General features: G+C 53.0%; 2 protein-coding genes across 5 annotated transcripts; one reads left to right on the plus strand and one right to left on the minus strand.

Moving 5' to 3' along the window:
• Positions 1-3,095: 3,095 nt before the first annotated feature.
• Positions 3,096-13,524, plus strand: PCYOX1L (prenylcysteine oxidase 1 like). The gene is made up of 6 exons (XM_012741615.3): positions 3,096-3,245; positions 7,316-7,522; positions 8,712-8,886; positions 10,605-10,816; positions 11,951-12,091; positions 12,570-13,524. Exons 1-6 carry the CDS (start codon positions 3,158-3,160, stop codon positions 13,229-13,231), a joined length of 1,485 nt encoding a protein of 494 aa, XP_012597069.3. The 5' UTR covers positions 3,096-3,157; the 3' UTR covers positions 13,232-13,524.
• A 4,861-nt stretch (positions 13,525-18,385) lies between these two features.
• IL17B (interleukin 17B) lies at positions 18,386-24,421 on the minus strand. Of its 4 annotated transcripts, none has more exons than XM_012741629.3 (4): positions 24,308-24,421; positions 22,908-23,048; positions 20,341-20,630; positions 18,386-18,716 (listed from the first exon to the last, which is right to left on the minus strand). In XM_012741629.3, the coding sequence occupies exons 2-4, from the start codon at positions 22,926-22,928 to the stop codon at positions 18,485-18,487; spliced, it is 543 nt and encodes a 180-aa protein (XP_012597083.1). In that variant the 5' UTR covers positions 22,929-23,048; positions 24,308-24,421; the 3' UTR covers positions 18,386-18,484. The 4 variants fall into 4 exon arrangements, with proteins under 4 accessions (XP_012597083.1, XP_075852093.1, XP_020139310.1 ...); XM_075995978.1 differs by having other exon boundaries at positions 22,908-23,051; positions 24,308-24,418; XM_020283721.2 differs by lacking the exon at positions 22,908-23,048 and having other exon boundaries at positions 24,308-24,411.
• Positions 24,422-24,849: the final 428 nt, after the last annotated feature.

Below are 24,849 nucleotides of genomic sequence, written 5' to 3' on the forward strand. Positions count from 1 at the left end.
ATGCTCAGGAGAGGTGCCCTGAGATCTCACAGCAGCACAGCCTAGCGTATGCAGCATAGGCTTTCCACACACTGCCTCAGTGTTGAAGTCTTGTCTGTTTTTCTATCTCCTTGACTTGCCTCTATCTAATTCCTGTTTCTTAGATCTGGACTACAATTTCTGGCTTCCTTTCTGGCATTGCCTTGTTTTCTTGGGTTTCCTTTTTAAAGACAGTGTCTCACTGTGTTGCCCAGGCTGGTCTCAAACTCCTTGGTTCAATCCATCCTCTTGCCTCAGCCTCCTGAGTAGCTGGGATTACTGGCACCAGCCACCATGCCAACCTCTTTCCCAACTTCTGCCTGCATGGCCTTTTTCTTGACCCCTGCTTCTCAGCTGGCCTCCATATACCCAGCCTCCTGGCTGAATGGCCGTCTGAAGCCTGCCTTTCCTAGGATTTGACCTTGCATTTTCCTCAATCTCCAATCTTGTTTGTACACCCTGGCTCCATAAATTATTGTTTCCCCTATTCCCAGTGCTAGTCAATAAATATACTTATTCCTACCCATTCAAACTTTTGTCCACGCTCTTAAGTTCACTGTGGTGGTTTTAAAACATGGCTTCAGAATTCCTTGACACCTATATTGAGGGGTCGGGCCTATGTCCATTCTCCTTGAATCTTGGAGCGTTATGATTGCTTGACCAGTAGAATACAGTGGAAATGGCACTGTCAATTTCTAGACCCAAACCTTTTAAAACTGGCAGCCCCATTTCCTGTCTTGGGATGCTCACCGTTGGAACCTAACCATCATGCTACCTGCAAGCTGAAGTCACCTTGGAGTGGAACTGAGGGCCCTGGCTGAGCTTTTAGCTGAGCCAGCACCTTCTTGCCAGCCAGTGAGCCATCTTGAAAGTGGATCCTCCCACCCCCAGTGGAGCAGCCCCAAATAACACCACATGGAATAGATGAGCTGATCTTACCAGAGCCCTCCCCAAGTGCAGATCTGTGGGCAAACTGGACTATTGCTACTTCAAGCCACTAACTTGGAGTGGTTTGTTACACAGCAGCAGATAACTGATTCAGTCACCCCACCTCATTCCCAGTCTCTGGTGTCACCTCTGTACCACCAGATTTGTGCCTTCCTGCTTTTCCTCTTACCAGCTCTTTAGAACTTGTCTTATAATTTTGATGAGCTCACACATTGTCAATGGGATGCTAGAAGAAAACAACAGCTCTAGATTCAAGAATTACAAAGGACCCTAAAATTACAAAAGTACACCGGGCAGATCGCTCAAGGTCAGGAGTTCGAAACCAACCTGAGCAAGAGCGAGCCCCCATCTCTAATAAAAATAGAAAGAAATTAATTGGCCAACTAAAAATATATAGAAAATATTAGCCGGGCATGGTGGTGCAGCTGCTGTAGTCCCAGCTGCTCTGGAGGCTGAAGCAGAAGGATCACTTGAGCTCAGGAGTTTGACGTTGCTGTGAGCTAGGCTGACGCCACAGCACTCTAGCCATGGCAACAGAGTGAGACTCTGTCTCCAAAAAATAAACAAAGAAGAAAGAAAAGTAGAGTCAAGAAGATGAATTTCTGGCACTAGCATGCTCAGCCCCCGTGCCATGTGATAACCCTGTGCCTCCTCAGGACTCTTGAGAGCCTCCACCAGCAAGAAGGCTTTCACCAGATGCAGCCCCCATTCTTTTTCTTCATAAATTATTTTTTCTTTTTTCTATTCCCAGCTCTGAGACTGGCAGAGAATCTTCATAAATTAAAAGGTGAAAAAAAATTTTTTAGGCAAGCATAAAAATGAGATATATGGAGGAGAGAAAGATAGGATTATATGGCAAGAGCAAGATATAGGTTTACAGAATATGGTACATGCGCCACAGACTGATGACCAGACCCACTGTTGCAGCAAAGGGAGAGCAAAATAAAGGGTGCAAAAGGCAAAAAACAAAACAAAAAAAAAGATGAATTTTGATGTTAATATAATTTACCCTACAACAAACTACAAGAATCAGAATAAGTCAGTACATAAGAGCACTTGGCACAAAGTGATCAATGAATGCTTGTTTTAAAAACTTTTTCAGGGAATATCTTAAATCTCTGGAAATGAACTTAAAAGGTGTTGCATTCTGACACAAAAATTGCCAAAAAAAAATTTTTAAAGATTATAAGAAATCCATGTTTATTCATCTACCACTTTACTAGTAGTAATGCAGTTTTGGCCCTATTAAATTAAGGCTCAAAGCTGACTTAGAACCCCAGCCGTAAACTCTTTTACCTTTCTCTGAATCCCTTCAGTTTCTTCCCTTAGCCATAATCTGACTGAATAAATATGGATTTTCTTTATTCTGAAACTCATTCCCCTAAATTTATCTTCTGCCAGAGGAAATCTGTTTTTCACAGCGTGGTAAACCACACTGAGCTTCTCTTATTTTCTTAGAGGATGTAAATGGGAGGTTATCCCTTCCTTCTTACCTTTTTTCCTTTCTGAAAAAAAGACTGGATGAAACCCTTTCCTTTTTTAGGAAGTAGAAGGCAGATATTAAAGACATAAAAACTGCACACGAAAACAGCAGTATCAAAGCATACGAATTTGTTTCAGCATGTGCATAAGGTAGCGTCTAGCCACCCTGGCTGCATGCTTGGTCAGCAGCACCTGCAGACACTGCCAAACATTTCACATCCCTTGTCTCTCATGACCGTCAAAACCATCTAGAAAGGTAGAGCAGGACTGTTAGGTCCGTTTTATAAAAGAGAAAGCAGTAAGGCACAGAGAAGGCACACTGCAGAGCTAATAAGTCAGAGGTTGGGCATAAACCGAGTCTTCAAGACTTCAGTCCTGTCTCCCACCCATCTCCCTGCAGCTGGGCCCTGGTCCTGATGCTGAGAACTCGCGGCGCGCACACCTGCGCCGGAGCGAGGACGAGCCAGCCAATGAGGAACCCGCATCCAGGAGGCGGGACGGGGAGGCTGCCAATGAGAGAGCGTGCCCCGAGAGAACTGTAGCTAATGAGGGCCTCGCACTGGAGAGGGACGGCTGCTCGGCCAATGAGAGGCCGGAACCTGCGAGGCTGGAAGGCGGGACGGCCAGTGGGGCGCCGAGCGGGGCGGGGCGCCGAGCGCCAACCCGCGAGCGCCCGATCCCCGGCGTGCTTCCCCGCTCGCCGCCCGCCATGGCCCGCGCCGCCGCGCTCCTCGCCGTGCTGGCCGCGCTCCTCGCCGCCGCCGCTGCAGGCGGAGACGCCCCGCCCGGCAAAATCGGTGCGGGAAGGACGCGGGGCGGGGGGCGGGGGGTAGCTGAGCTGGGGAGGGCTGGGCGGGAAAAGGGTTGTTAGCCGGCGGCAGCTGGGTGGGGGCAGGGAGGGTCCTCGGGAGAGGGGCTGGGTAGGTAAGAGGCGGGGGCAGGGACTGGGCGAGGAAGGGGACCGCAGCAGGGCCGGTGCTGCTGGGGAAGGTGGCTTGGGCTTGGGAAGAGGGCCACCTGCAACGGAAAAGAGGCCTGAGCAGGACTGGCCGCTGATCTCACCGGAAGGTCCGGGGTCACTGAGCATCTGCCCTGGACCCGGCTCTTTGCAAGGCGCCTGGGTGACATAGGACAGGGTCTGGACGATGGCATTCACAAAGGGTTATTGAGGGCTGTCTGTGTGGCAGGGTGCTTTAGTTCCTGCTTGGAGGAGAGACCTCAGTACAGGGAAGTCCGTGCTAAGCTGAGAAAATACCGTGTGTACAGAGGAAGGGCCCTTCACTCCAGCCTTGGTGGCCCAGGGAGGGCTTCCTGGAAGTAACATCTAAGCCCAAACCTTGGGCACATAGGAGACAGTGTTTGTAGAGACAGAACAGTAGATCTGCTGGAGATTTGCTGACTGAGTGGGGAACTTTTAATAGCAGTCATTTTATTTTTTATTTGTGCGGTTCTCCCAATACTTTATTTTGAAAATTTTCAAATGTGCAGCAAAGTTGAAAAAATTTTATAGTGATCATCTGTATACCCACCACCTACCTTCTGCCATTAACTGCTAGCATACTTGCTTTATCACATACCTAACACACACCCTCTATCCATCCATGAATCCATCCTACATTTTGATGTATTTCAAAATAAACTGCAAACATTAGGACACTTTGCTAAATACTTCATTGTGCATGTCATTGACTAGAGTTCCATATATGTTTATAGTTGCTCCCCCCCCCCCTTAACAATTGTTGTTTTAACTCTACATGACTTGTAAAGATTTTCAAGTCCCTCACACATAAAATTCCCACAGGCAGAGATGCTAGGTTTCTGGGGTGGGAGGTCCCTACTCTACTAGGCTAACCTCCAAGCACCTGTTGGCAAGAATGCCTTGGGACATCTCATGGGAGCTCACAGACTTACAGGGGCCGGTGCAGTGCTAAAGCTTTGTATGTTACAAAACCGCAGCTCAGGCCACAAAGGGTTAAGGCAGACCCAAAGCATGCCAGAAATCAGTGTGGGGCTGGAGTGTGGAGTTTTCTGAGGAAAGAATCCTGAGGGCTAGAGTGGCCAGAGAAGACCTCATGGAGAAAGTGGATTTTGAGCCAGGCTTTGGAAGGTAAGAAAGAGTTAGGCAGGCAGTATCCAGGGGTGCGGGGCACTCCCCTTTTTCTTGGAAACAGGCAGAAGGACAGGACATTGCCCACTGACCATTGGAGAAGGATCAGGACCTCCTCCCAGCAGAACAGCTGCATTGTGGCAACATACAGCTTTCTGCCTGGCCCTTTCCAACTGTCCCTGCCCACCTCACCCAAGAGTCATCCAGAGCATGACACTTGGCAACACCAAGCTGCCCTTTAGCTTTCCTGATTTTCCTCAGTCCTCTGACAGGAGTCTCTGTCTGTCCGCCCTTGGTGGTTTGGACTCTGCCCAACAAGATTGAGAAGCTTCCTGTTACGGTGTCCTAATCCTTGGGCTCCTGCAGGATGAACTCTGAATGCTTCAGTGTGGCATCAGTACTCTTTAAACCCACACATATAGTTCCACAAGCTGCCCTGCTCCTGCTGTTCTCTGCAGAGCATGCATTTCTGCTCACTAGCAAAGCCAATTGTCCTCAGCCCGGATCAAATGTTATTCCCCCTGTGAAGCCTGTGTCCCCACACCCTCTGGCGCAGAATTCATTGCCTCCTCCCCAGGACTCCCTGGAACCCCATAGTTGCACTTTGTCACGAGTTGTCCTAGCTAATCGTGCATCAGTCTATGCCCACTCCATGCTGGGCTCCTGGGGGACAGAAGCCCTGTTTGATTCATCTTTGTGCCCCAGCACATCTTACCATAGACCAGAGAGGAGGTGTCAGTTGTGTGGGTTGAATAAGCTGATTCACAATGAGGTGATGTCTTCTGCTTCCTGATAGCTCTTGGGCAGCTTCTGGGCTTTGTAATATCGGTTTCTCTACAAAAATGGGTAATTTGGGACTCTTTTCAAAAGGAGGGAAGGCAAGCACAGTGTCTAAAAAAAAGGTTAAGGGCATTCTTGAAAGTGGCTTGTAAATACTGAGAAAGAGGAAGTGGTTTATTCTTTCAACATGCAACAAATACTTCATGAACTCTAGTGCCTGCCAGTATCTGGGAACATAGTGTCTGAGGTGACTGTGCTCTCTCTCTGTCCTTAAACAGAACAAAACATTAAAATGTGGTGGCCCATGGCTGACCTGTCATCCTAGCACTCTGGGAGGCCGAGGAGGGAGGATTGCTTGAGCTCAGGAGTTGGAGACCAGCCCGAGCAAGAGTGAGACCCTGTCTCTACTAAAAATAGAAAATTCAGCTAAGTGTGGTACATGCCTATAGTCCCAGCTACTCAGGAGGCTGAGGCAGGAGGATCGCTTAAGCCCAGGAGTTTGAGGTTGCTGTGAGCTATGATGGTGCCACTGCACTCTACTGGGGCAACAGAGCAAGACTCCATCTATAAATTAATTAACTAATTAATTAATAAGGCTTGGGGTAAGCACAGTGTGCTGAGGGAATATGCAGTAGGGACACCTGACTCATCTGAGGTGGGTCAGGCAAGCCAAACTACAGGTGAGGCACAAGGTGGTGACACTCCTGACAAAGGGGACAGCTCAGGCAGAGGCATGTGCCCGAAATAAAGGAAGTCTAGATGCACAAAAAGGTGCAGTACTGCAAGGGTAGAGTAGGGAGTGGAGTAAGTAAAAGGAGGCCAGATCTTAAAGAATCTGGTATTGTCTAAGGATTGCCTGTCACTTCTTGACAGGAGCTCATGGTCCTAGGGTCCAACATGGGTCCAGTAAGGACACGTTACACCAGATTTATCTCACTTTCTTTTTGGATAGGGTTACTGGACTGTCAGATGAGAGGAAAGCAATGTTTCAGAGACATTGTGGGTAAGGTAGTAGTCCAGTTCAGTAGTTTCATGGCTGGCTTACTGTTCTTCACAGGGCTATTTAATGATTAATATCTGTCTAAGCCCCGAGCCTTGTCCCATGAAATGTTTTTATCAGTGATTTGGATGAGAGTACTGATGCCGTGCAAACCTAATTTGCAAATAACAAGAAGGCGGGAGTGTAGTAAAGAGGTGGATGATAAGACCCAAAAAAAGACCTCAACAAGCTGAAACTTTGTAACAAGAGTCCATACTGGAAGAGTGCCCTATAAGGTAATGAGCAACCCATCTCAGGGAACATTCCGGCCATGGTAAACACAGGCATAGAAATGATTTAAATGTCAGGTGGTAGGATGGTTTAGACCAAGAGTTGGCAAGCTTTTTGTAAAGGGCCAAAGAATAAATATTTTAGGTTTTGCAGGCCATACAACACAGCTGCAACTACTGACTCTGCCTAGCATGAAAGCAGCCATAGACAATAAGTAAAAGAAAGGACATGGCTGAGTTCCAATAAGACTTTTGTTTGCAAAAACAGGCATCTGCCTGGATTTGGCCTGCAGGCTGTAGTGTGCCAACCCCTGGATTGAAGAGTGGTTTCCAAACACCGATCCACCAAACAGAGCTGCTCAGGATCAATTTGTAGTGAAATAAGAAAATTTGGGGCAATGTAGTGAGTTTTGTATGAAACTAAATCTATTTAAATAGGCATCCTGGATTTTGAAATTATTTTTGCTGCCATAATATCTTTTTCTTTATAAAATGAAAGTTTTAGTAGGTGGCAGTTTTCAGGTTTGCCCTTGCTTATTATTAATAACTCTACTCACAACTCAGTCTACAGATTTCCATTTTGAAATGTTACAAGCCTGTGAAATGCAAGCGCCTGGGAACCACCAGGGCAGGAGGATGCAAAGGTGTGGCGTGCAGCCTCTCACTCCCATACTCTGTTTCTCTCCATCCCTGCCTTGTGGGTGCTGACAGCGGTGGTCGGGGCTGGAATCGGGGGCTCTGCTGTGGCCCATTTCCTCCAGCAGCACTTTGGCCCCCGGGTGCAGATCGACGTGTATGAGAAGGGGACTGTCGGCGGCCGCCTGGCCACCATCTCCGTCAACAAGCAGCACTACGAGAGCGGAGCCGCCTCCTTCCACTCCCTGAGCCTGCACATGCAGGACTTCGTCAAGCTCCTGGGTGAGTGTGCAGTCCGGGGGCTCCAGCGCCCCGCGGCTGGCAGCAGCATCTGCCTAGACCATCAAGTCCAGAAGGTCATGTAGCCCCATCTCCTCATTTTACAGATGGAGCAGCTGAGACCAGAGAGGGGAAGGAACTTGCCTGAGGTTACACAGTGAGTTAGTTGCAGAGCCGGGATTAGAACTCAGGTTTGACTCCCAGGCCAGTTTCTTTCCCTTTCAATTTGCTGCCTCTTAATGATCATGATCATATCAGCTCCCATAGGCTGGTGCCGGATACCTGGCACCCTTCTAGGTGGTATGTAGGCATTACTTCCAGTCTTCCCTACCAGCCTGCACGGTGAATGTTAGGTGTCCTCCTGGGGAAACTGAGGCTCAGAAAATGTGTACACCTCAGCTAAAGCCATGCAGCTAATAAGCAAGAGAGCTGGGATTCAAATCGGGCAGCATTTTTCAGAACCACAAATACACATACTGTTTGACACAGGAGTTGCACTTCTCAGAAATGATCCTACAGGTGGTCTTGCAGATATACAAAGTGGCCCACATACAACGTCACAGCATTGTTCGTAATAGCAAAAGGTTGAAAATACCCTATCTGCCCACCCACTGGGAACTGGGGTTTAATAAATTATTGCAAATATGCACAGTATTTATTCAGCAGCCAGAATGGGGAAGTCCTTTATGCTCAGCTATAGTATACTCCAAGATGCAGTGTGTTGCTACGGTGCAGAACAGTATATAGTAGTGGGAGTGGGGGAAAGAATAAATCACAGCAGCTGTAACCGTATTTAGGAGTCCATCACTCTGCAAGGTGTGGGGCACAGGAGGGCTGTAAGGTGCTGTGATGATTTCTGCGTGATCCTGGCACCTAGGGCCGCCATCTCAGAGCAAGGCCTGTGGCTGTCAGCCCCTAGACATTCTGGGATGACATCTGTATTTCCCTCACTTGTAGCTGAGTGGATCCCTGTTGAAAAAAAACGTGAAATGGCACATTATTTTCGCTTTCATTTTTTCATTGATCAGGAAGGCTAAACGTTTTCCCAGTGCATCTGTTTACTGTTCGTAAACAAGCAACACAAATGAGCAAACCGTAGTGTCTGTATTTCCTTGAACGGAGCCAGACCATCGGCGTGGGAAGGCCCCGAGTCTTTGAAGGGGACCCGAGGGCCGCCTCCTCATCTCTGCAGGGCTGAGGCAGCGGCGCGAGGTGGTGGGCAGGAGCGCCGTCTTCGGCGGGGAGCACTTCGTGCTGGAGGAGACTGACTGGTACCTGCTGAACCTGTTCCGCCTCTGGTGGCACTACGGCATCAGCTTCCTGAGGCTGCAGATGTGGGTGGAGGAGGTCATGGAGAAGTTCATGAGGTAGGGCTGGCAGAGGACCGTGGGGCGGGGCGGGCGTTACAGAGCGGGAGAGGAGAAGGCGGGGAAGGAAGCAGCTTGCGGTGCACTGTGCAAGAGGAAAAGGTCCCTGCTGGCTGTGAGAGCCCAGCACAGTTCGGCGCAGGCCGAGAGCAAGCTTCTAGCGTGAGGAGTGGCCTTACTGGGTGCAAGGACGGTCTCCCTTGTGTGGTCACACCGGCATTCATTCTTTTTCCGTCTGCTACACTGACAAAAGCGTGGGTTTCAAACACAGTCACCTGCAAGGCCGAACCAGGGTGTGAATCAGAGAAACAGCAGGTGGAAGAGGACAGGGGGCAGTGGGGAGTGGGTGACCAGCAGAACAAGGAGGAGGAGGCAGCCAGCATTCCCCCGCAGTCAGCTGCGGCCAGCCGTGTGCAGTGCCCGCCCCACGTGGACACATCTTCCGGTTCTGCAGAAGCTGGAAATCCAGGGCGATATGTGAAATCTCCCAGCTTTTCAGCATTTGTAACCAATACATCTTGAAACCAAGTTAAACATGCCTGTGGGCCCCATGCAGTGAGGCCTGGGGGCCACCGTTTACAAACTTTGCTGTCCCCCAGCTTTTCCATCGAGAACCAGTGGGTCCCAGCCCCTCCCCATCACCTTGAGTCTCAGGTGTGGAGGACACGTGATCTAGTCTCACTCTGTCACTCGCTCACCAAGCTGTCGCCTGCCTTTCCTGCGGAGTCCCTTCCAAAGGTGCTCGCTGCTTCTGAGGCTGCTCCTCAGGCCCCTGTGTCATCTGCGTCCCTTAAGTGTCAAACGCGCAGCGTGGGCTGTGCCCTCCCTCCCTGGTTCCTGGGACTTCACTCCCCTTCCACTTCTACAGCTCTGCTGGTGAGGGCATGTCTTACATTCTCCAGATGTCCCCCACAGCTCATGTCCTTACCCCCTTTCTTCTTTCTGATACTTTCTCCTTCGCCAGTTTTTTCCAGACCTGTAATGTTGACTTCTCACTTTTGTGGGAGATAACTTCTCCTTGTCAACTCTGGTGTCCCCTTCAGTTGAGACCCACATTTCTGTCTGCTTTCTGGACACCTCCCTCTGGTGCCCCATTGATAACAAAACTCCAGATGTTTACACAGCAGCCCCAGAATAGACAGCATTTCAAAGGCCAGCCAGCCCAGTAATCTAAAGAGGCAAGCAGGAGAGGGACAAGACGTGAGCTTGAGGGTGAGCGGGAGCCCTGTCAGATCAAGCCAGAGGCGAGGACAGGCTGGGCTAGCAGAGAGGTGACAGCATTGGCATGAGGCTGGCTGCCGCCATCAGGGCCAACGTGGTCCTAGAAGCCAGGGCAGAGCCAACGCCATTGGAGAGGGGGCTGTGCCAGCAGGGTTGGGCCGTGGCCCACTGCTGCCTGGCAGGCCCAGCTGGCTGAAGAAAGGGCTGTGGACTATGACCTCAGGCAGGCAGTGGCTCAGAGAGGTGACACAGTTGTCATTCTCCAGCCATGATGTAAACCAGGTCTAGTGGGATTCCTTACCTCTACACTGTGCCGTTAGGTGGGACAGGCCCACCCCAGCCAGAGAGCAGGCCACATAACCGGCCTTCTCTCCCACCCTGCCATGTGTAGAGGAGGTGACGGGTTCCTGGCGGGCCACCCAGGCACAGGTCCCCAGTGGCAGGTGGTCAGCCGAAAGCCTCTCTGCACCAGGACTGCAGCCCTGTGTGTCTCCTAGGATCTATAAGTACCAGGCCCACGGTTTTGCTTTCTCGGGCGTGGAGGAGCTGCTCTACTCACTGGGGGAATCTGCCTTTGTCAACATGACCCAGCGCTCTGTGACCGAGTCCCTGCTCCAGGTGGGCGTCACACAGCGATTTATCGACGATGTCGTCTCTGCCGTCCTGCGGGCCAGCTATGGCCAGTCAGCAGCAATGCCTGCCTTTGCCGGTGAGCGTCCCGCCCTCAACCTGCCCACCTGCCCTTCCTCTGCCCACGGTGCCCAGAATGGGCTGGGGGCCCTGTGACAACCTCACCTTCGTCCAGCTCATTGCAGTTGCCGAGGCGCTTTGCTGCCCCATTCCCACTTGATTCTGGCATTGGTCCTCCGAGCTAGCCGAGATGGTGCTCACTCGCCTTCACAGACAGTGAAAGCAAGGCTTGGATCAGAGGGGTAGGGTGTTTCTGCCACTCCTGATTGCCTCGTAATCCCTTTCATGTGCGTAAACGTTGGAGTTGAGGTGGCGCTTTGCTGTCCACACTTTGGTTTCAAGAACTGCCCCACTATGCCTCTGAGCCCCTGGGTGTTCATCCGCTGGAGCACCTAATCTCCCCAGCTCATTACTGGGGCAGGCGGGCCCGTGTACAGCCCTCCAGCCTCCGGCACAGGCCATAGCAGCAGAGACCGCAGCCTTCACGAGCGCAGGAGTCTGTCTGGTATTCACTGATGTATCCCAGACACTGAGAACGGTGCCTGCATGGTTCCAGCCACTGCGCACATTCCTGTTAGATAGCTGCATGGAAAGGCGCCTCCCTGTGCCCAGGATACTATCCGGCCCCTGACACGCTGGCTTCTTCCCAGCCTTTGGGTCCCGCTCACTGTCCCCTCAGTGTGGCTTCCCTGCTCACTCTTCCATTGTCTTTGTGTGTGTCTCCTTCATAGCACACCACACAATTACCCCTTCAAAGGGTATAATACAGTGGTTTTTAGTATATCCACAGAGTTGTGCAGCCATCACCACGATCAACTTTGAGACATTTTCATCACCAGAAAGAAACCCCCTACCCTCTATCCATCGCCCCTGAGTCTTCCAGCCCCAGACAGCCACAGATCTACTTTCTGTTTCTATGGATTGCCCGTTCTGGGCATTCCGTATCAAGCAGAACCATACAATACTTGGTCTTTTGGAGCTGACTCTTGCTGAGCACTGTGTTTTCACCGCACAGCTTGGTGAGCTTTGTTGTATTTATATGTTTGCTGTCTGTCTGTGCCCATGCTCAGAGCCCAGTAGAATAGTGCCTGACCCCCCAGCCCACTGCCTGGTGGTTCTGAGAACCCACCGGCCCCCTTCCCGCTTTGCCCAGGAGCCATGTCACTCGCCGGGGCCCAAGGCAGCCTGTGGTCTGTGGAGGGAGGCAACAAGCTGGTTTGTTCCGGTTTGCTGAAGCTCACCAAGGCCAATGTGATCCACGCCACCGTGACCTCCGTGACCCTGCACAGCACAGGTGAGTGGACAGACCTGGAGGCGTGGCCACGCACGCTATTGCCAACCAGCCCACACTTCTACCTCTATACCTCTACCCTGGTCTGTGTCCTGCTGCAGAGCATTAACAGAAAAGCCATGGGAGGAAGCCCCAGCCCTGCCAAGGGCCACTAGGGGGTGCTGTTGTCTCAATTCAAATGTCAGAGCCAGCAAACTGAGCCACCCACCAATCTGGCCTTTTTCCAGCAGCCTTGCTCAGGCTCCCCTGGCCAGTCAGTGGCAGAACCAGTGAAGAATTTGGGTTTCCTTGCTCCCAGTCCAGTGCTCGCCCTGCGACTGCACCAGCATAGAAAGACTGGGCCCCACCAGCTAGACAGCCCAGCTGTACCCTTGGTGGCAGGGACCCCTTGTACCGTCAATGCTGGGCACCAGGTGGGAGCTCGGTGGGTAGCATCCAAGGAGTATGTTGACTTTTTTGCTCCCTTTTTTTCTCCTTCCAGAAGGGAAAGCCCTGTACCAGGTGGGGTATGAGAATGAGGTGGGCAATAGCTCAGACTTGTATGACATCGTGGTCATCGCATCCCCTCTGCACCTGGACAACAGCAGCAGCAACTTCACCTTTGAAGGATTCAACCCACCCATTGAAGACATCCAGGGCTCGTTCCAGCCCAGCGTGGTCTCCTTGGTCCATGGCTACCTCAACTCTTCCTACTTTGGTTTCCCAGACCCTAAGCTTTTCCCCTTTGCCAGCATCCTCACCACAGACTTCCCCAGCTTCTTCTCCACTCTGGACAACATCTGTCCCGTCAACATCTCGGCCAACTTCCGGCGGAAGCAGCCCCAAGAGGCAGCTGTTTGGCGAGTGCAGTCCCCCCAGCCCCTCTTCCGGACCCAGCTGAAGACCCTCTTCCGTTCCTATTACTCAGTGCAGACGGCTGAGTGGCAGGCCCATCCCCTGTACGGCTCCCGCCTGACTCTCCCAAGGTTTGCGCTCCACGACCAGCTCTTCTACCTCAACGCTCTGGAGTGGGCAGCCAGCTCTGTGGAGGTGATGGCCGTAGCTGCCAAGAATGTGGCCTTGCTGGCTTATAACCGCTGGTACCAGGACCTAGACAAGATCGACCAAAAGGATTTGATGCACAAGGTCAAGACTGAACTGTGAGGGCTCTGGGGAGAGCCCAGGAACTCCAGCCCCCCACTGAAGATGGCTCACACCCCGCAGCCCAGGATTGAATGAGCCAAGCTTGCCCACCAAGCCTGTCTCTGACCCTCGGTACCGAGCGTCTTCTCCCTCCAGGGTGGGTCCAGGTGGCCGCTGTCTGCCTATCTTGAGGATCCTTATGGTGGTTGCTTCTTTTTTTTTTAAGGGGACAATAAGAAAAGGGAAGGAAATTCAAGCCAGTATATTTGTTTTATTTATTTTTCTTAAGAAGAAATAAAAGTCCATCTTCTCCAGATGCTTCTGACTTGATTTTCTAACTAGGAACTAGGACAGCTGAGGGATTATAAGGCAGAGGACTTTGAGTCTAATTTTTTTTACTGTATTTCACCACCTACTCCTAAAATGGACAACCAATGGAGGCAGGCTACAAGAAAATATTTACAACCAGATGGTTTTCAATAAAGTAAAAGGGAAGATCAGAAAACCTAAGAATGATTATAGCTCCTGTTTGCTGTGGTCTTGCTAGATGTGAGGCAGCTAGTTCAAAACTTACTAGACACCATCTCCAAGCCTCTCAACAACCCAAGCCTCTGCATATTGGAGGAGGTGACTGTGGTCACCCAAGGACCCAAGGAAGAGATGTGTGCCTCAACAGAGCCATCAGTATAGCTTTGAGCTTCCTGGCAACCAGAGGGAGAAGAAATATCAGGCTATAGGAGGCGGGAACTTCTTGGCACCTGGAGGGATTGACCATTCTCTTAATTATGCAGGGTAGAGGAGTAATACAATGGATTTGTCTTGCAAAAAAGGCAAGTCCACAGGCATAGAGGGCAGTCCTATCTCACCCCCAAACATTCATCCCAGCAGAAGGAAAGGAAAGAAGGCATTGGGATGGAGTTCTCCAAAGATTAACCTGGTGCTTTCTCCTGTGACACTAGCTTGAAAGGAGAGGAAGATTATGCTTTGCTTTGCTTTTTCTACGAACCTTTAAAGGTCAGTAGTTTTAGAAAAGAAAGTAAAAGTCCTTTTCATTCCTTTGGACCCATTCCTTTCTGCAACAGAGGAGAACAGAGGGACTAAGCCTAGGGCATCCAGCGTGTGTGATGCATGGACCAACTACCACATTTGGATCTGGGGAAGGGAAGGGGGCTTGAGAAAGATGCAGATGTCCAAGTCCCACCCAGACCTGCTAAACAGTCGTTAGAGGAAGGTCGCAGATACTGGGAGGAAACAACACTGCCGATTGATGCTAATACTATAGCCTTCCTAACAGGAAGCCAGAGATCATCCAGCTAACTTCCCTGTCTCTGTAGAGAGGGCGACAAAAGCCCAAAGTGAGGAAAGAGCTTGTTTAAGGTCTCCTAGTGAGCTCATAGAACAGCTCAAATCTGGAGCTTCTTAAAATTCAGTTCAGCATGGGCAAAATACCCTTCCAGTTGGTGGAGGCCCAAACTGGCTCTGAGGTTGTTTTCACTATACCAGAGTGATAGTGATGGCAGTGAAAGAGAGAGAGTCTTGATGGTTAGTATAGAAATTATGAAACTGACACATCAGTAAGAAGGCCTTTGGTTCAAGTAAAAAACCAAACTCACATGGACATAAGCAATAAAAGGTTTTTGTTGTTTATTATAACTTAAAAGTCTAGGTGTAGAGCACCTTGCAATCTACAGTTCCATTACTTCTCTCATGGTCAAAGATGGCTGCCAACAGCTCCCAGGGTAAGAAGGTCTTCTCCCATAACCACTGAACCAAATTCTGGGCGCTGGGCCCATTGGACCACCCATGAACCAATTCTCGTGGCCAGGGGAATGCTCCATGCTGATTGGCTTGGGACTCAGATACCAGACCAATAAGCATGCCACAGGGGATGTGGCTTAGAACAGTGACTGGGTCCTGTCCCTGGAGCAGAGATGGTCTCATCCAAACTTCAAGGTCAGAGAAGGGAAAGGGTGTTGGAAAGAGAACCACAATGTCAGCCCCATGCAGATGGGGCTCTCATGTCCTATAAAATCAAAGTGTGTCATGGCATCTTTGGGTGGTCTGTGTTTGAAATGAAAATGGCAATGGGCTATCATGCTGTAATTGATAGTTGGTATTGGACCAGAGGACCAGGGACAATACAAAACTTAACCCTGGTAACCACCCTAAGGAGGATCTATGCACAGAAGATGCAAACCAGGGCAGTTACACTTGGTCCTCGGTCCTCGACTGGGGCTTGGCCTCCATGTCCAAGCATGACTGCAGCAGAGCTGGCCACATCCTTCAAAAACGTCCTTTACCTGGGCAGGCAGGCCCAAACAGCTCAGAACCAAAGCCAGCCAAAATGCCCACGCCGCCTGCTTCCCCAAGCCCGAACCTGAGAGTTGGATCTCACTATCTCCCTTCCTTGCAGGCAGGGAGGAAAGGACAGAGATTCCAGAGAGGAGTGTGAGAACCAGCGGAAGCCTTTGCCCCAGGGCCCACCCAGCCTTCTCAGGCTTGGGGAGCACCCAAGTGGCCACAGCTCCCTGGGAGAAGAGGGAGCATTTGCAAAGACAGAGGGAGCCATATACTCTGCTAAATAAAACAGGAAAGGGCTACACTTGTCCTCAGTTGTCCTGGGTGCAGTAGAGTGGATGTTAACACCCTCTTCACAGGAACTCCACCTCCTATAGCAGGTGACCCAGGCAAAATTTCACCACTGGGTGGGGAGTGGGGGGTAGTGGGAAGGCAGCTGTGGAGGGTAGAATGGGGGCAGGGGTGTAAGGAATGCCTTGCTCCCACCCACCTATGAAGGAGCCAGGGGACAGATCTTGGGCTCCCAACCCCCCACCCCATCCACTCTCCCCCCACCACCACCCCCTGAGCTCCTTGCTGCTGCCTCCAAACCAGGCGCCTGGGAGGGGCCAGCCCAGGCTCAGGAGGCCCAGCTTCTAAGTTGCAGAGTGGTTAAACTGAGCAAGATCCTGGAGACCCCTAAATCCTATCTGCTCATCTCACAGACGAGGGGCGTGAAGCCCAGAAAGAGGAAAAGGCAACATCCTTATAAAACTAAGTGGCCTTTGCTAGGTGTCTCTTGTGTCTCTGACGCCTCGACAGAAGCAGGACAGCCCCTTGTCACCACGGTGAGGGAACCCCCCACCCGACCCTTATGCCCCAGGGCACCTGAGGTCTCCTGAGACCAGGAGCAACCTTCCTGCAGCTCGATTCTCCCCACACCCTCACCCTCACCCCACCAAAAATCCTTGGGGGCCGTGGGCCTTCCCTGTGGGGCTGAAGCCTTGCGACCCGGAGAGCAGGCTGCGGGGGCCTCAGAGAGGAGCCACCGAGGATGGAGAAGCGGCTGCTGCCGGGACCTGCTCGGGCTGGCACAGGAAGTCTATTTTCCATTTGTCTGGAACCAGGCCGAAGCTTCCTGGGGTAATTTTAACCAGTATCCATTCTAGAATGATACCAAAAAAGGTAAGTAACTTAGCATCCCAGACAGACACATACCTAACCATTGGCCTTTCATGAATTAGACCCTTAAAACATCCAGAGCTAAAGCTGCTTTAAGCACTAAAGTCAGAGCAGCCAGTAAAGGATTCCTACGCTGGGCCGTTGGCCCTTTTATTGAAATTGACTCTAAAGTGCCAGCTATTCTTACCCTCAGAAAACAGCCTGAGCCCCTCAGCTGTCTTAGCGGAGGGAAGGTATTTTTAGACCCTAGAACAGCTGATTTGGGATTTGGTGCAGGGGTTAGAGGGCCCAGGGAGGGTGGATTGAATTGCTAGGGGTTCACGGGGGACGTTGGGAGTTAGTATTTAGGGGCCAAGAGTCAGCGTGGGCCTTAGAACAAGCTAGTCCACACTGCCATTTTTTTGTTGTTTGGTTGGGTTTGTTTTGTTTTGTTTGAGACAGAGTCTCACTCTGTTGCTTGGGCTAGAGTGCCATGGTTTCAACCACGGCTCACAGCAACCTCAAACTCCTGGGCTCAAGCGATCCTTCTGCCTCAGCCTCCTGCGTAGCTGAGACTACAGGCATGTGCCACCATGCCCAGCTAATTTTTTCTATACATTTTTAATTGGCCAATTAATTTCTTTCTATTTTTAGTAGAGACAGGGTCTCGCTCTTGCTCTTGCTCAGGCTGGTTTCGAACTCCTGACCTTGAGCAATCCTCCCGCCTGGGCCTCCCAGAGTGCTAGGATTACAGGCGTGAGCCACCGCACCTGGCCTAACACTGCCGTTTTTGATCACCACAGCATCTAGATACAAGCCAGTGGTTCTCAAAGTGTGGTCGCCAGGCCAGCAACATCAGCACCACCTGGGAACCACTGTATCAGAAGTGCAAAGAAACCATTGCGTAAAAATGCAAAGTATCAGCCCCTGCCTAAATCAGAACCCCTAGGTGTGGGGCCAGCAGTCTGTGTTTTAACAAACCTGCGTGATCCTTATGCTCCCTGAAGTTCAGGGATCACTGATATCAACAAACTGCCTAACCAGATCCCCTTGTGGGCAGGGCTAGATGAAAGAATGTTAGACATGAGGGTCTTGTGTAAAAAAAAAATAAAAATAAAAAAAAAAAAGAATGGTCTACACTGATCCTTCCCAATTATTGAGTGTTCAAACCCAGCAATCCCCAGCCCAGAAAAAGTACATATTCACATAAAAAATTAAGGGTTCGCTGGTCTAGGTTAAAAATTCCTGCTCTTTGGCAACCTGAAGGACCTTTTTTGGGTCTAAGTCTGATCTGCAGAGGATGTCAGAACTGAAAGAGACCTTACAGATCGTCGGCTCCAACCAGAGCAGACTCCACAATATCCGCAAGAGGCTCAGCTTCAGCCCGGCACTTGCAGAAGCGAAGCGCTCCCCACCTCAGAAGACCTTGTTTCCAAAGACCTTTGACTTAATTGAGTAGAGTTAGCTCTTGTCAACTCCTATGTTGGTTGATAACAACCAAGCTACAATAACATGGCTCAAATATACACTGATAAGCCCCAAATTCAAGGAAGAATGTGACTGTCCTAAATGGTAGAAATGCATGCAGTATGTTTTTAATAGCCTGTCTCAGTGTTGGAGAACTGTGAGTGATGGAAAATTCCCCTTTATATTGACCTGAAATCTACCCCGCAGGGACCTGCTACTGAACCCCACCCTGCTTTTGGCTTTGGAGCCACAAGGAGCAAACCCAAAGTCTTGCTTTCAAAAGACCGTTTACTTTTCACAGGCCTTGCTGGGCACGGGGGTGCAGGGAGGGTGGTCTCCAGCCACCGGCCGGCTTTCCGGCCGGGCCGTTCAGAAGATGCAGGTGCAGCCCACGGCGAGGGTCTCCATGACTGCTCGCTGGCGGCAGGGCCCCAGGCGCGGCGGCGGCGGGCACAGGCGGCGGCGCACGGGCACCTGGCTGAACACCGGCACGCTCACCATGCTGCGGTCCTCCTGCATGGTGAAGGGGTTCACGCAGCCCAGACACAGGCACCGCGCCTCCGGCAGGTCTGCGGGGATGCGGCTGGGGTCGTGGTTGATGCTGCGGAGAGCAGGAGAGAGCGCAGGGCGGAAGCTGGTCGGGAAGGAGCCAATGGGCAGCCCGCCCCCCCACGCCCCTGCCTTTCCTAACCCCGGGTTTTGACGCCCCAGCGAGGCTGTGCGGTGCTGGAGGAAGGACAGCAACCAGCTGCGTGTGCCAGGTCAGGAAACCAGGTCAGGAAACCGAAGGGCCCAGCAGGCAAGCCACGTGCCCGGAGGTTATCCGGGTTCAAGGTCACCGGCCAGTCACCCTGTGTCCTGCTCTCATACAGCAGGTGCCCACCCCAGCAGTCCTAGGTTGTGCTGTGGGGATCCCAGAGAAGCTCAAGGCCCCCTCCACATCCACCCCGCACTTATTTGCATTTTTGGTACACTTAACCCATGGAAATGAAATGTGCGCACACTACACTGATGCCTGATTTCCACTCGAAGAGTCAGGAGGCCTGGGCTCTATTCCGGCCTCATCTCCACTCATGCGGGCAGGTTTCCCAGGCCCGCCGCGTGAACGGTCTGTCCTAGACTGTAGGCGGTCGCTGACGCACCAAGCGGTCGGTCCCGCCCGGTGCTCTCAGGGAGCCGAGCACACGGGACCGGGACTCGCTTCCCACCTTTCGCTCTCTGTCCCTCAGTGCCCTCCTCTGCCGAACGTGGGGGGGGCGGAGCGGGAGGCCCGGACCTGCGGACAGGCGGGGCCGCATCACCTCGTTACACCTGGGAGCCTGTTAGAAGCGCGGAACGCTCGCAGCCAGAGCCTGCGTTTCCACAGGGTCCCGCGGGCGGTAAGGCGGGCGCGCAAAGCCCGGAGACTCTGCCGCTGGCCACGCGTGTCGGCTTAAATTTAATCAAAATCAGTTCCTCAGTCACACTAAGCCGCATTTCGAGTGCTCAGTAGCCACGTGAGGCTAGGGGCTGTTAGATTAGACTTCACATCGTCACAGAAAGTTCCAGTCAACAGTGCCGTTCCAGAGTCTGAGTGTTGTCGTGGGGCTGAAAACTCTTCAGCCTGGGTTTGTGGGTGAAGCCCTAGGGGCCAGCCGTTTTTTCACTGTTCGTTCAACATATATACATATGTAGGGACAGTGCTGCCGCCGTCCAGGGGCAGCAGGTCTGGGTTCCCAAGTCAGAAACGGCAGTGCCAGCCCGTCATGTGCAGATACATGAAATGCCACTGTCGGGGCCTCTGGAGATTTCAGCAGGGTGCGGCGTGGGAACCCTTAGGTGGCCCTGACGCAGGCACTGGGAAGGTCCCGGTCTAGCTCGGGAGACACACGTGAGCACGGCCAGGGACATGCCACAACTGAGGAGAGTGTGTGAGCCACCATGGAGCTGGAGGAAGTGACATCTGGGGAAGGGCTTGAAGAGCGGTCAGGGCAGTGCTCTGCGTGGATATCTATCTCATCTAACAGCAGCCTGTGCAGTAGGTGCTGTGCCACCTCTGCTGACGATGGGCGAACAGAGCCCCGGGAAGGCGGACCCGCTTGCCGAAGGCCACACAGCTTGGAAGAGGCAGAGCCCGGATTCAAACCCAGGCACCCAGACCTCTGGATCCAAGGACCCAATGACTGGGATGTGGGAAAGGCCCCAGCCCCCAAAGACAGCTGGCCACTGCTGCCGGCCCAGCCTACCTGTAGCCCCAGGGGGACAGGCTCCTCTTGTTGGACAGCCACAGCTGCAGGTTGACCTCGCACTTCCTCTTGGCCAGCTCAGAGCTGTTTCTCAGCTGGGCCACCATCTCCTCGAGGTTCCTCTCGTACTCCTCCATGCGGGCATAGGGCTTCATCCTCGACACCAGGTCCAGCGGCACCTGGGGAGGCCCAGGGGCCAGGGGCCCAGCCCGTCCTTGCCCCTTCCTCTTGCCTTTGGGGCTCCTGGGCTGGCCCAGCCCCAGGAAGATGGAGATGGTAAGAAGGAGCAGCTGGGGAGGAAGGCCACACAGGTCACGGGTGGGAGCGCCGAGCCTCGGAATCCAGGGTCCTTTCCCATTGCCCTTAGGGGTCTCCTAGGCTCAGGTCTGACCCCTCTCTCCCTGCCCAACTGAGCTCTGCAAATCAAATCACTCCCTGCCTCCTCTCTCACCTGTGCCCCAGTCTCTGGCCTTCTCTCTCTCTCTTACTCTCACTGTGCTCCTTCCTGCCACAGGGACTTTGCACAGGCCGCTTCCTGCAGGCTGTGGCTCTTCTCTTCCCCTCCTAAACACCTTCCCGCCCCTTGTGTTGGCTCTAGTGTCACTTCCTTAGGGATACCTCTGGGCTCTCTTGGGCTCTCAGAACCCACACGCCTCTGGCATGACAGCGATCTGACAGGTTGTAGGTGTGATTCTTTTATATGTCTGTCCCCGACTCAGCACAGACTCCATGAAGACACGTGTCAGTTTCCCCACGCTATCTTTTTTTTTTTTTTTTTTTTTTTTTTTTTGAGGCAGAGTCTCACTCTATTGCCCGGGCTAGAGGGCCATGGCGTCAGACTCGCTCACAGCAACCTCAAACTCCTGGGTTCAAGTGATCTTCCTGCCTCAGCCTCCCCAGTAGCTGGGACTACAGGCATGTGCCACCATGCCCGGCTAATTATATATAATATATATATTATATATATAATATCTAATAATTATATATAACATATAATAATACATAATATATAATAATATATATGTATTTTTTTTAGTTGGCCAATTAATTTCTTTGTATTTTTAGTAGAGATGGGGTCTAGCTCTTGCTCAGGCTAGTTTTGAACTCCTGACCTTGAGCGATCTGCCCGCCTTGGCCTCCCAGAGTGCTAGGATTACAGGTGTGAGCCACTACACCCAGGCCCACATGCTGTCTCATCCCCGTGTCTGGGGCGCCAGGCACTGAGGCATTCAGTGAACACTTGCTGGGTGAATGGATGACTGTCCCCATCCCTGCCCTTCTGTAGCTTACAGTCTGGGAAGGAAAACACTCAGTGAACAAGAAAACAAACACCGACGTCTCGCTAGTGACGCATGCAACGGTGGCCCCGTGCAGGGTATAGAAGAGAAGAGTAGGGCCTCCTGCTTAGCCTGTGCCAGGGCAGTGGCCCCGGAAGCTTCTCTGAGGAGGGGACATGTCAGGTGAGGGTTGAAGGACAAGAGGGTGGCAGACATGGGCATAGGGTGTGTAAAAGTCTTATAGGTGGGGGAAACAGTTGAGAGAGGAGGTTTGAGTTGGTTTAGAGTGGGGGAGAGGGTATGAAATGAAGTTGGGGAGTTGGGACAGTCATGGGCTGAGGACACCCTGCCCGTGACACCCACACCGCCTTCCTCCCCTGAGCCTTCCCTCCTCCAGCCCCGAGCCCCTGCCTGCCCCTCCACCCAATATTGTCCATTCTGCCCATATCTCCCCCCCCCAGAAGCAGAGTATCAGGAGAGCCTCGGGCTCGCACAGAAGAGGACTCGGCCCTGCAGAACCCAGACTTCTCAGGAAGCCAGGGAGAGGAGGCCCAGGGCCTGCAGGGGGACAGAGCTAGACAGATGGAGGAACCTCTAAGGCTCTGTGCCTGCCCCAGACCTGCCCCACAGGCCTCCCCCGCGGCCCCATGGCCTGTGCCTGCTTTACCCAGGCTTTACCTCCAAGTCTGACCCTGGGAAACAAGTTTCGGCATAGCCCCTCCTGGCAGAGCCATTTCTTGGCGCAAAATCCACAACAGAGATTCAAGTCGCTAAATTCTTCCTTATTGGTCCTAGACTCCGGGGCAGAAAAATGTCTTCTCCCTTACAATAGGCTCTCTCATCTGAACGTCTCACGCAGCATTGTTAAACCCTGGCTCTCCACTGGGAGCAACCCAGAACGGAGTCAAAGTCCCCCTCCCTTGCTTTCCAGATGGGAAACGGAGAAACAGAGGGACTTGCCCAAGGTCACACAGCCCAGATCTCAGGAGCCAGGTCTCGTTGGAGAAACCCGTGCCGAGGAGTTTGCCAGCATCTCCCCAGATGCCTCTGGCCTGAAAGGGCTTCAGTGTGGCCGGCCTGAGCCCGGGGCAAGAGCTGAGCCACCAGGCATGGCTGCAGGCTCTGAGACCAGTCTCTGTTTCTTTCTAGCCCTGGGGGAGAGGGCAGAGGGAGCACTCGCCTCCGCAGATTCCAAGCCAAACAGAGGCAGCCATTAATCAATAGGAAAGAAATACTGAAATACTCAGGCTGCAAAAGGGGGTGGGGGCGGGCCGGGGAAGCGCCACGTACCAGGTTGTGCGGCCAGTCCATCCCGCTCCGCGTCGAGGTCAGCCTGCAGCTGCCGCCCGCCTGGAGCCCCAGAGGCCACCGCCGCCGCCGAGAGAATGGCAGCAACAGGACGGAGCGAAGCAATTATAGCTCGCCTGGGGGCTGCTGGGGGAGTGGGTGGGTGGGCTCGTCATCAGCTGGGAGCCTTGGGCCCCCAGCTGGCCGGGCCCAGCGCGGTGGCCGGCGGTGAGGGACGTGGGGGCAGGCCAGGAGCCGGGCTGAGGTGCCCAGGGGCTGTTGACCGAGGGACAATGACCTGTGTGTCTGGCGGGGCTCTGGGCCGGTGGCACCTCCGCCTGTGGCCTGCGGCCGGCCGCCGGGCCAGCACCCACAGGGCCAGTGAGACAATCAGCTTCGTTCGCTTTGGGGATGGCAAGGGGGCGAGGGTGGAGGAGGGATGGGCCGTCGGCTGGTCAGGAGAGCAAATGTTCTGGGAGCCTGCTGGCCAGCCCAGGGCACAGGCCTGTCTCCCAGGGACACAGCCCCAGGCGCTCCAGCCTCTGCCAGCCTCAGGTGAGCGCCATGGCCCGAGGAGACCACAGTCCCGCCCTCTAGTTCACAGGCCGGGAAACTGAGGCCCGAGTGAGGAAGGGACTCGTCCCGTATTATGCAGTGATTTCGAGGTGACAGAGCTGAGAGGCTCATGCCGGTCTCCGTCCATGGCTCTATCCGGCCCCCGCAGGCTGTTTTTCTTGGGCTGCTTTCGGTGCCATTCCAGCCTGCTGTGAGCATGTTTCTGAATCTGCGTGCCCTCGCTCGGAGACGTGCGGAGCCGTGAGGACCTCACGGCCGACTGCTCTGGCCTTTGTCCCAGGGAGGTCTCCCCGCCCGGGGCCTGCCCGTGTGTGGCAGCTTGTGACCGTCCTTCTCTCTCGGCCTCAGTCCCTTCTCTGTAAAATGGGAGTTGTGTCCTGGAATAGACGGTGGCCTGGCCCATGCCTCCCTGAAATCCCTCTGAGCCTCAGTTCCCACATCTCTAGATTGGGAATAATCGTAGCATCCACCTCTTGAGGCCACTATCAGGAATAAAGGAAATAACCCATGTCAGATAGCCAGCACAGTGCCTGGCCCATAGTAAGTGCTCAATAAACACTTAGCTGTTTATTACAGAACTCATTATAAAATAATTTTATCATTATTGCTATAAACATTAGCAGTTCTAATTAGCATTAGAGCTAGCAGGGTTCTCAATACTCAACCGACTCTCCTTTCTACCCTCTGGGGGCCCCTCCTGGCTGCTAAGAGAGCTCTAGGCTTCTAAGACTCAGGCCACGGCCTCATGAGGTCAGGTCACCGCCAGGGGCCACAGGTCCTGGAATCCCATGCTAACCTGGCCGGCTCCTCTGGCCAACGTCTCTCACCTGGAGTGAACAGCCCGGCCGGATGGCAGCGAATCCACGCAGGGAGGCAGGTGTGGGGGGAGGGGCGTGGGGACAGAGGAGGTCACTGGGGGCAGACGTCCAGGACTGCCCTGTCTTACTGAGGGCCGGTCCTGGCCATTTACAGGAATCGGCCCAGCGGAAGAACGCAGGGCGAGAGGCGCTCCCGAATGTCACAAGATTAATCTGTCCAGGGCAGGTTTCCACAGCATAACTGGGACGCTGGCTAGGGCTCCAGCGCCTCGAGAGATACCACCATATTTGGTCAAATGCTAGACAGGGCTCTATTCTATCGCTGGAAACTCCAGAGGGAGGGGGACTCTGAAAATACCTCCTCAGGCAACACGGGCCCCCGCCGCACCCCCCAGGCTGTCCCAGCCCCTCTGCCAGGCGTGGGGGCAGCCTGGGTGTGCGCCGAGCTGGCTCTCTGCTACCCCTCTGCTGCTGCTCGCAGTGGGGTGCGACAGACCTGCAGCGGGGCTGACCCCTCCCACAGCCATGGCAACTGGGGGACTCGATGGATG

The sequence above is a fragment of the Microcebus murinus genome, chromosome 21 (assembly GCF_040939455.1).
Source record: "Microcebus murinus isolate Inina chromosome 21, M.murinus_Inina_mat1.0, whole genome shotgun sequence".
In the NCBI taxonomy this organism is placed as follows: Eukaryota; Metazoa; Chordata; class Mammalia; order Primates; family Cheirogaleidae; genus Microcebus; species Microcebus murinus.

Coding starts and splice junctions, on each gene's coding strand:
- PCYOX1L (XM_012741615.3), top strand. CDS start 3,158: ATGGCCCGCGCCGCCGCGCTCCTCGCCGTGCTGGCCGCGCTCCTCGCC. Junction 3,246..7,315: donor CGCCCCGCCCGGCAAAATCG/GTGCGGGAAGGA, acceptor GGGTGCTGACAG/CGGTGGTCGGGGCTGGAATC. Junction 8,887..10,604: donor GTCATGGAGAAGTTCATGAG/GTAGGGCTGGCA, acceptor TGTGTCTCCTAG/GATCTATAAGTACCAGGCCC.
- IL17B (XM_012741629.3), bottom strand. CDS start 22,928: ATGGACTGGCCGCACAACCTG. Junction 20,631..22,907: donor TGGACTGGCCGCACAACCTG/GTACGTGGCGCT, acceptor CTTCCTCCCCAG/CTGCTCCTTCTTACCATCTC. Junction 18,717..20,340: donor CTGTCCCCCTGGGGCTACAG/GTAGGCTGGGCC, acceptor TGCTCTCCGCAG/CATCAACCACGACCCCAGCC.